We start from the raw sequence: 10,142 nt of genomic DNA, 5'->3' as shown, positions 1-10,142 counted from the left end.
AAAACTGAACGGTCAAACCATGACCAACATACCCCAGCACTTGTCAAAGAAATACTCGAACTAATACTCAACCAGCAATCTGCCTAAAACCGTAATGATACACAAAAACACCGCACAGCACCTGTGTCTAGCGACGAATACAAATACAAGAAAAAACCCCCTGCACACCGGTGACCCACAAAACAGCCTTTTAAAAAAGAAAAATGGAACAAAAAACACCAAAATGGGAAAAAACTAGGAAGCGAGGGGAAAAAAGAACATTAATGCAAAAAAGGGGGAGGGAGGGTGGGGCAAAAAAGGGGGAGGGAGGGTGGGACAAAAAAGCTAGCCCTCCTAGCCACCAGGTCACCAAACCTAAAATGGTGGCTGGTAGGCAGTGGTTGGGAGATTTATAATTGGGCTATGCTGGTCCTACTAGACCAGCCCAAATCTGGAACATTCTGGCAACTTCTTAAAGAAAAACCCCTCGCAGCCCTCCCAAACCGCCCGGGGGAGGGGACCTCCTGGCGGTCGGCTCCCTCCCCCAAGCCCCCCTTGGGAGGGAGGGCGAGGGGTGAGAGAAAAGTAGACCAAAAATTGTTTGTGTGTGTAAAAGGCCGCTTTATTAAGACACAGGTGCACATTACAAATACAAACCTTGGCAACGCCTTACAAAACTAAACCTCACTAAATAAATAAATAACTACAAACTCAGCCCCCTGAACCCTCCCCCACCCCTAAAACATTTGAGCCCTCCCCCTCCCAACAATACATCAATAAACAATATAACAGCATTATAACATTACGTCATCAATAAAACATTACGTCATCAATAAAACATTTCGTCATTGATCAAACATACGTCATCGCTAAAACTTTATTCGTCAAACCACAATTGCAATAACAACGGTCAGGTCCTCCATAACCATAAACCCTGCCTAACCCTGCACTCCTGCAGATACCCCCCTCACAAAACTGAACGGTCAAACCATGACCAACATACCCCAGCACTTGTCAAAGAAATACTCGAACTAATACTCAACCAGCAATCTGCCTAAAACCGTAATGATACACAAAAACACCGCCACCCAGAAAGGTAGGCGGGGGAGACACGCCTCCCTTTCTGCCCGCCCAACCGCGAAGCGAAAGAGAAACGAGAAAATCAGCGCTGCATAGCCAATGCCCGGGCTAAGACCTCACGAAGCTCCAACAAGTAAAGATCCATGCCCACACGGGACAAATGAACTCCATCATCCCTAAAAAAACTCAACAGACTCAAACTTAATGTCCCTGTGTGAAATCCTGCTGAAACCAAGGCTCCTACAGCAACGAGACACCTCTGAATTCACTTTCTTCCTAGCCCGATCGACAGCCCTGGGGTTCACAGCTCCTCTCCATATCCTACGAGGTATCAACTCTGTCCAAAAAACATGACACCCAGCCCACAGGTCCTTAATGAGGCCTAAATCTCGTTTCATAGCTCGTAGCAAAACTACACCTTTCGTAGCACATAGGTCATTTTCTCCCAAATGAATAACTAAAATATCCGGGCATAAACCGCCCACCATGTTGTTGTTCAAACAAGGGATTAACTCTCTCCAGAGCATCCCGCCTTTACCCTTCCAAATAACGTTAAACATTCGATCATTGAAACCAAGTAGTTCTCCAAAGTAACTCCTCGCTGCCTGGACTCTGGCCCACTTGACAAAGGAATGCCCCACTATCCAGACCGTTACCACCGAGGAGCGAGGCCCAGCAACGGATCCTGAAAAAGAAAAAAGAATTAGAATCATGTGAGGGAGGACGACGCATGCGCCTCCCCTGCAGAGCTCCTCACATACCGCTGGAAACAATTGGAAGACCAGCGCCCCAATCGCATAATATCCCTCTCCGTCCAACCTCTGTTAAAGGCCTCAGTAGCTGCACCTATTCGGAAAGAGTGAGTCCCATAGAGATTGCCATCGAGACCTATGTGCTGTAGAGCTTTGCGCAAAACCATTCGTAACTGATAAGGTGTTACAGGGGTGCCATTGATATGCTGGAAAACAAGAACTTCATCACCACCCCCACATAATGAACGCCAGCGCCGCGCCAGCAGTAAAGGGCAAGTAAGCTTCGGAGTACGTGCTTGTAACCACACACCTTTTCCCTTACCCGTCTGATCAGTTTTGGAGCTTGCCAACCATACATGTACTCCCTCATCATAACAAAAAACGTCCTTCCAAAACAATCCACACTTATATTTTGACCCCAACAACTCCGATACCCTAAAGGCTCCAAAAAACATGAATGCCATCAGCATTGAGAAAACACATGCCTCAAAATCATCTAAACAAACTACAGGTAAAACTGTGATTAGTCTGGCAAGAACTTGCCAAGACAGGGGGGCCCTGGATCTACCAACGTGCCCTTGCTCCCTGGCCCAACCCTCAAGCATCCTCCTACCAATGTCCCCTGCTGACGGAGTGTAGCCCCACAACAACTTCCCCATGAAAGCAATCCCCGCCAGTTTCCCAGCAATGGTTACTTTGGTTAAACCCTTATCCATGAGGTCCAGTATGAAATTGACCACATCGTCCGACCGACGCGACAGATCCTCCCTTTTGACAGCACCAGAGTCCAGGAATTCCTTCCAAGCAAGGGAATACGCAGAACGCGTAGACACAGACAAAGAACCTACCACCAATTGTACGACCCGACCTCGCCGACGTGCCACAGATGACTCGGCATCGGAGTCGGGGATCTGTCTGCGTCCTTCGCCAGTCCACGGAATCTCCCCCACTGTGAACGAGACAAAGCATCCGCAATGTCATTGTCCACTCCAGGAATGTGTAAGGCACGAAAATGAATATCGTGTTTCAAACAACCCAGCACGAAGACTCTCATAAGTTTTAACACTTGTTCGTCCCTGGCAGACTGTCGGTTCACTATCTCAACAACAGCCATGTTGTCTACACGAAACAGCACTTTCTTGTGTGCCAATTCCTCCCCCCAGAGGGTCAAGGCGACCAATAAAGGGAAAAGTTCCAGAAAAGTGATCCCATGACCACCATTCAACCATTCATCAGGCCAACGTTCCGCACACCATTTGCCATTCCAAAAGAGCCCAAAACCATCGCTGCCGGCAGCATCTGAAAACATTTGTACATCCCACTGAAAGTCAACATCTCTGACCAAGGGGACACCATTGAAGGAAATCAGGAAAAACTTCCACATTCTCAAATCCTCCTTAACACCGGCAGACAGACGAACTCGATGGTGCGGCAATTGATGACCTGCCAAAGCCCTGCCCAGTCTTCTACAAAAAGTCCTGCCCGCTCTCACCACTCTGCAGGCAAAATTCAAATGACCCAACAGCACTTGAATCTCTTTCACCAACACTTTTCTCTTTGCCAACATTACGTCCAGCAGGTCGACCATGTTGACCCGTTTGTCCTCGGGCAGGCGAGCAGACATAACCACAGAATCTATTTCAATACCCAAAAAGGAGAGGACAGTGGCAGGACCCATTGTTTTCTCAGGAGCCAAAGGGACTCCCAGATCCTCCATGAGCCCTTGGAATGTGTCCAGAGCCTTCTGGCACTCCGCGGAGCCCGGGGATCCGACAAAGAAAAAGTCATCGAGGTAGTGCGTTACCAGTGAATGACCGGACTGCTGGGAAAAATACCATTGCAGAAAAGTACTGAAACACTCAAACAAGGCACATGATATTGAGCAACCCATCGGCAGAGCCTTGTCCACGTACCATTTACTTGCGAATTGTATACCCAGAAGGCACCAATCGTCCGGGTGGACAGGCAACAGCCGGAAAGCAGACTTGATGTCACACTTAGCCATCTCAGCGGCTGCGCCCGCGGTCACAACAAGTGACATGGCCACGTCAACCGAAGAGTAAGATACAGACACTGCCTCAGGGTCAATGAAATCATTAACAGACGACCCTTCAGGCCAAGACAAGTGTTGAATCAGTCTAAACTGTCCCGGCTCTTTCTTCGGGACAACTCCAACCGGTGAAACAATCAAGTTAAGGATCGGCCAATCATGAAACGGGCCAGCCATCCTTCCTTCATGTACCTCTTTATCAAGTTTTTCTTGTACCACTGTGGCGTGTTCAGAAGCTGATTTTAAATTGGCAGACCACCTCCGTTCCCGAGAGCCTAGGTAACCTAACCGGAAACCAAACTTGAAACCTTCCAATAGTGTAAATTTTGCTGACTCGTCTTCGTAACCATGTAAAGCAATGCGCAGCCTCTCTAACTTAACTGGTGTACGAGCCCTTGGACCCAGCTCCCTTAGCACCTCTGTATCCCCTTCCCCCTGAAAACTGTGAGGTCGTACTTGAAGTTCCTGAACCCGTTTGCTTCCCTTTTGGGCTGTCAGCGGGTTGGTTGTCCCAACATTTGGACAACGGGTGTTTCCTACCACAACCTGAGCATTCATGTTTAAATTTACAATACTCTCTGGTGCAGGAGCCCCTGTTAAATTCCCAACAGAAACCAGACCCCGAGTGCATGGTTGCATTGACCCCCACCCCTCCCCGGGTGGGCTTCCCCTGAAAGGGCCGGTAAACTAACGGCAAACCACTGGCCGTAAAAATGGTTTTCCCCCCTGACGCTGACCCCATTGTATGTTGCCACAAGTCATTATCCAGCTCCCCCCACTTAGCCTCGGGATCCCAAGCCATCCTGGCCCTAAATTCCTCATCATACTGAGACCAAGCAAAACCACCCCCGGTGATCTGTGCCTTACGAATGACGTCCATGTATTTAAAAAGGGACACGCTGCGCTCAGGGAACTTTTCGCAATATACACTGGCATAAATCAAGAATGCCGCTGTCCAGTTTTCAATAGTCAAGGGCACTCTAGGGCGTTTAGCCAGTTCAAACTCCTCCTCCTTAGATTCCTCCTTAGACCGGACTTCCCGGTGCAGTAGCTTAAGGAGTTCCACATACTCACCATTCCAAATGCGTTCCTTGGTGCTTAACATTAAATGAGCACCTAAAGGTTTCGTAACCCCCATATAAGGCAATTTTTTGATTTTTAACTCCTTACTGGCCACTGGCTCTTTAACATTGCTGGAAGCACCAGCCATAACACCACTTTCCACTTTATTCGTAACTTCTACCACATCATCTGTACCAACTGCAGTGTCTTGTACGTATCGACCTTTGACCAAACGGCTAGCACCAATATCCACTTCTGTGTCACCACCAGTACCCACAGACACCATCATAGGTTTGGCCTGTGTGGCTGATTGCTCACCTGGCAACAGAGAGACCACTCTCGATGGCTCCGCCCGTGGCGCCGAGGTCAATGCATCCGGTCTGCGAGGCGCCCTACTCGATGGGCCGTGCTCTCTTCTCCCTTGCACTTGACTCTGGACCACTGGAGCCTGTAAAACACTACGAGAAGCATGAGAGGGCACCCCCCCTTCCGTATCCCGCAATTCACCTTCTTCAGGACTCTCTTCATCGTAGTCCAACACCACTGAATCCACACTGGTATGCAACAAATCACCACGGGTCTTACCCAACCCGGTATCAACAACTTTACATTTCAAAGATTTTGAAACTCCATGAGGGGGAGCAGGCTGTACGCGCCTGTACCTCCCCGCGTGTTGACTCTGCAGCTCCATAGCCGCCGGCAAGGCCTGCCACCTATACCTGCTACTCGTTGGGGCCAGCGGGGTCACACCAGACCCTCGTGTGCTGGCTGCGGCGGGATCCCTCGGTGGAACAGAGAGGGCCGCGCTAGGCATTCTCGTCGCTTCCCCTTGGTGAAAGTGGACTGGACCGCGCCCTGCCAAGTCTGGTTCGCCGTCCCTATTCCTATCCTGAAAAGAAAAAGTTTGGACTGGTGTGCTAGGGTCCCTAAATGCAACACTCGAAACAGACCTTGACCTCCGTAAATTAGCATCAACAATCGTCCCCTGAAACCTCTCCAAAGAACGTCCCCTAATGCAACCCTTCAAGGGCACTCCCCTAACCGGAGAGTCGCCTATCATCTCCTCCTCATCACTCTCATCCAAGTTAGCGCCCGCTGCCGCTGAAGAAGAGGCCTGCAGAGGGGCCCACACACCCCTCGCGTGGCCCTCAATATCCCTGTGAAAACCACGCTGCGCCAAACCTGCCGTACCGAAATGCTCCCATCCAGGAGAACCTAACATGAGATAAGGACCTCTAGCATCCCCGTGCACAGGCCCTCCACTCACCTGCCTGGAAATCCCCTCACGCTCCAACAACGTATTTGATAAACCCACAGCCCCTGCAAACCTCACACCAGGATTTGCCAACCTCACAAAATCATCCACACCAGCCCTACCAAGTCCCCCCAACCCTGGGCCATGCGCAGGTGCAGACCCCCGACTCTCACCATGAAAGGCTCCATGACCCCCCTGTGACAATCTCCTGTCATCCCTCCGCAAACGGACACTCCCCTCCTGAAAACCAGGAAACACAACATCCCCTGACCTTGAAGAGTCCTGGCCCAAAACCCCACCAGACATAGAACTACTTTCACCCATCTGGGCCCATTCACCCTCCCCTCTGGATCCCCCTCCAACAGATAAAGCAGCACCCACATAAGAACCAGGGGTAGAGAATAATAACGGGCTGCCCACATTACTGTCCAAATCCCCATGAGCAGTACCAACATCCTGTGGAAAAACAACCTGGCCAGCATGAGGCTCCATACCAACCTGTCTTCCCATCCCACCTGTAACAAACTGGCTAGAAACCCTAACATCAGCCACATCCATCCCTGATACAGCAAGGTTTGAAGGGGTTAACAACATCCCAGCGCTTGGGTCAACAATCAGCTGTGTCTCTGCCACGAAACGCTGTGCAATATCCAAATCCGCCATATCGTGCTGCTGATCTGCCCCATGCCAATCATCCAATTGAACAGAGCCCCTGCGCGCCCCTCGCGCAGACACGACAAGCGCAGGCTCCACACGGCGCTCCCCTATGGGGTCAGAAGCGGAGCGCTTCTTACTCCCTCTCCGCCCCCCCTCCCCCGCTTGGCCGGTAAAACAGGAGCGGACGCGAGCGCTTCTGCCTCCAAACCTTTTCCCGCCCGCCCCTCCGAAGAAATCACATGCGCGCCAGACGCCTGACCCGGCTGCATGCGAGCCGTCAGCCCTGCCGCCGGAGCGCCTCCCGCCCCACCCCGGGACTCAGTAACCGCCAAAGGGGCCGGTCCGGCGCCAGCACAAACAACTACGGGAGCGCCCAAAGTTACCGGCGCTCCCCCCTCCCCCGCCGCCACACGCGCCTGCCATGAAGGGGCCGGTTTCCTCGTACGGGACCGGCCCCTGTCGCTTACCTGGCTCGGGCGTCTCTTCTTCGGCGACGAGCACGCCAGTACCGCAGCGACCACGCCAGCCGAAGCCTGGCGCTGGGGACGCGCCGGCACTCCTCCTGCCAACAGATCCATGCGACCTGCCTCAGCTAGCAGGCGCATCGCTTCGATCACACGAGCATCCTCCATTTCAAAAATTGGAACTACAATAAGCCTAACACAAAGCCAAATAAACGCCTCACAAGTAACAAACCCTGACAAAAAAGCTACAAGCCCTCCTAGCCACCAGGTCACCAAACCTAAAATGGTGGCTGGTAGGCAGTGGTTGGGAGATTTATAATTGGGCTATGCTGGTCCTACTAGACCAGCCCAAATCTGGAACATTCTGGCAACTTCTTAAAGAAAAACCCCTCGCAGCCCTCCCAAACCGCCCGGGGGAGGGGACCTCCCGGCGGTCGGCTCCCTCCCCCAAGCCCCCCTTGGCGTAGAACCGAGCTAAAATTAGCCTGCCACGGTGCGAGCCATCACCGGGGAGCCAAACGCAGAGCAACGCTGTGAATACCCGGGGATTCCATCTGCTCTGGGTTTAATGGGGTAGACGCAGGCCGCGCGTCGTTCAGGCTTTTATTCTTCAGCCGCTATGAGAGAGTTTGAAAAGTAATGATTTGTAGAACGGGTATCATGGTGGAGGTGTGAATATGTCTGAAAATAGACCTGAGGCTCGCGTGTGCTTCAATGTCACGGGCATCAAGGAGGGCCAGGGGCTGATGCCCTGGCTTGTCCTCCGGTGCTCCGGGCTCTGACCCTGCTACACCCGTTCTCAGCCATCAAAAAGCTTTCGCCATTGAGCCATCACGCTTTCACTTTAATGAAAAAAAGTTCCTACACCGAGTAATGAAGGAGATTGTGTAACGCCGCAAGCAAACAATCCAGTCTGGATGGGCGGGGGCAAAAGGAGGCAGGGCGGGAACAAATAAGCCTCATTTTCAATCGGAGGCTAGCATTTAGCATAAAAGATGACAGCAGCCAATGAGAATCATGGGCGTAGCTTCCACTCCACTTCGGAAATCCGCTCCTTTACAAAAAGCCTCGCAGAGCAAGGAGCGCATGCACACTCCAGTGCTAGGTGAAACCTAAAAAGCAACAACAAAAATGAGCACTCTGGAAGATACAAAAGGTAGAAGACTTCATACAAAATAACAACTGACACATTTTGGGGTGAATTTACTAACATTTTGCACAGGATTAGTGAGGCAACTGGCACAAAGTGTTATTGTGAGATTTACTTTCCAGCACAAATAGTGAGTTGTGTCTTAAGGTAGTCTTAAAGTAACATAAAGTAGCACTTTGTGTTGCTTTGTGCTACTTTGTTTAATGGGCCATACCACTGGTGCTACATGGACGTTCCCATGAAACCACCCAAGAATTTGATGCCCTATCCACGAAAAAAAGTAGACAGAACTTTGTGCCAAAAATGAATGCCTTCTAAGGGCATTAAGTAATTTGAGAAAAGTTTTCTTTTCTCAGAACATTTGTACCTTTGCATGTGTGCTGCACAGCACACATACAACGTGAGAAAAATGTTAAACTATATGCAATTATAGTATTTTTTACTGAAAGTGCAAAACGTCTGCTTGACATCACGCACACACACACACTTTTCTCTATGGTGCAAGAGTGTGTTCGTTGGTGCATGAAAGCCAAAAGTTCACAGACAAAGAGGGAGAGACAGGGGAAAACAGTGCCATATATTTGTAGATATAGTGCAGTTCAGCTCTCTTCCTTTCACGCAGCACAGCACAGCAACTTTGGTTGCTGCGCTGCGTTGCGTGAAAAGTTTGCAAATCTGCCCCTTTATCTGTAGCAAACAATTGGGTAACTCTGAATTTGATTACACTCTGAATGACCTAGACCATCAAAAGTGTAGATAGAAGGCTCCAAACATGGAAGGTATTTCAGTCATTTTTAGGAATTACCTATTGCGCTCCCTCCATCTATGCTCAATATCCTAACCCGAATTTGAGTTACCTTACACATCCAAAGCCATCAATAACACTAGTTTTGCCGGTGTTGTTTTCATCAGCCACACATGTACATGAATGTGAGTAAAAAAGGTTGTGTTTTTTCAGTCTTTATATAGATTTACTACATTTTAATTAGCAGCCTTATTTGACCTTGTTTTTTTAGCAAATTGTTAACTTCCCAAAAAACGTCTTGAGGCAACTACTCACCAATGTTTTTATTAAAAAAAACAGCATCTAAATTAAAATACTTGCCCCCAGGGATAAACTCAGCGCCATAGAATACCATTTAACATTGATAAAAGCAACCCACCTACTTTCATTAAATTAATTAATTAATGTATTAAGCTTTCAGCTACAATCCTTCTGCCAATGCAGAATGTTTAAAAACGCACGTTGAGAGGAAAGAATACAATATCAATTTTATGAATAAAATCTGTAAAACAACAAAACATTACCGGTTGTTACAAAACAAAAAATCGAAATGAGGATTGCAAAGAAACAGATTGGTAATTACTCCTCGCGAGATGGTCCAATCAAGGTATGTGGTGTATGTACATTTGGGGCACATGATGACATGGTTGATTATTTTCATGTGAAAAACATTAACTGGTTTAATTTTAATCTTTTTAATGTGTTTAATTGAAGCAACTGCCAGAGTTCCAGCTTCTAAGAGCAGCAAATACATCTGACAAAAAAAACAGGGGCATATTCTCAAGAACGTGTGATAACCATCGCAAAAGTTACTTAACACAACTTCCAACTTCGCTGTCTACCGCGGGAAAATGACGCTGTGTTAACCAAGCATTCTCAAAATGGCAGTACCATACGATAGTCTCTAGA

General features: G+C 49.1%; 1 protein-coding gene across 1 annotated transcript; it reads right to left on the bottom strand.

Annotated features, from left to right (window-relative positions):
• Positions 1–1,768: 1,768 nt before the first annotated feature.
• LOC147723064 (uncharacterized) lies at positions 1,769–6,841 on the bottom strand. The gene is made up of 2 exons (XM_086967434.1): positions 5,242–6,841; positions 1,769–2,760 (listed from the first exon to the last, which is right to left on the bottom strand). Exons 1-2 carry the CDS (start codon positions 6,839–6,841, stop codon positions 1,769–1,771), a joined length of 2,592 nt encoding a protein of 863 aa, XP_086823560.1.
• Between the last annotated feature and the right edge of the window lie 3,301 nt (positions 6,842–10,142).

Source organism: Lissotriton vulgaris, chromosome 4_1, assembly GCF_964263255.1.
Source record: "Lissotriton vulgaris chromosome 4_1, aLisVul1.2, whole genome shotgun sequence".
NCBI classification, from domain to species: Eukaryota; Metazoa; Chordata; class Amphibia; order Caudata; family Salamandridae; genus Lissotriton; species Lissotriton vulgaris.
Note: the sequence above shows the minus strand (reverse complement) of the source record. Positions and strands in the feature narration are given on the sequence as shown.

Excerpts from the sequence above, each read along its gene's own strand:
- LOC147723064 (XM_086967434.1), bottom strand. The coding sequence starts at position 6,841 with ATGGCGGATTTGGATATTGCACAGCGTTTCGTGGCAGAGACACAGCTG. Across the intron at positions 2,761-5,241 it reads AGTGGTCTCTCTGTTGCCAG|TGGGGGAGATTCCGTGGACT; the intron begins GTGAGCAATCAG and ends TCTCGTTCACAG.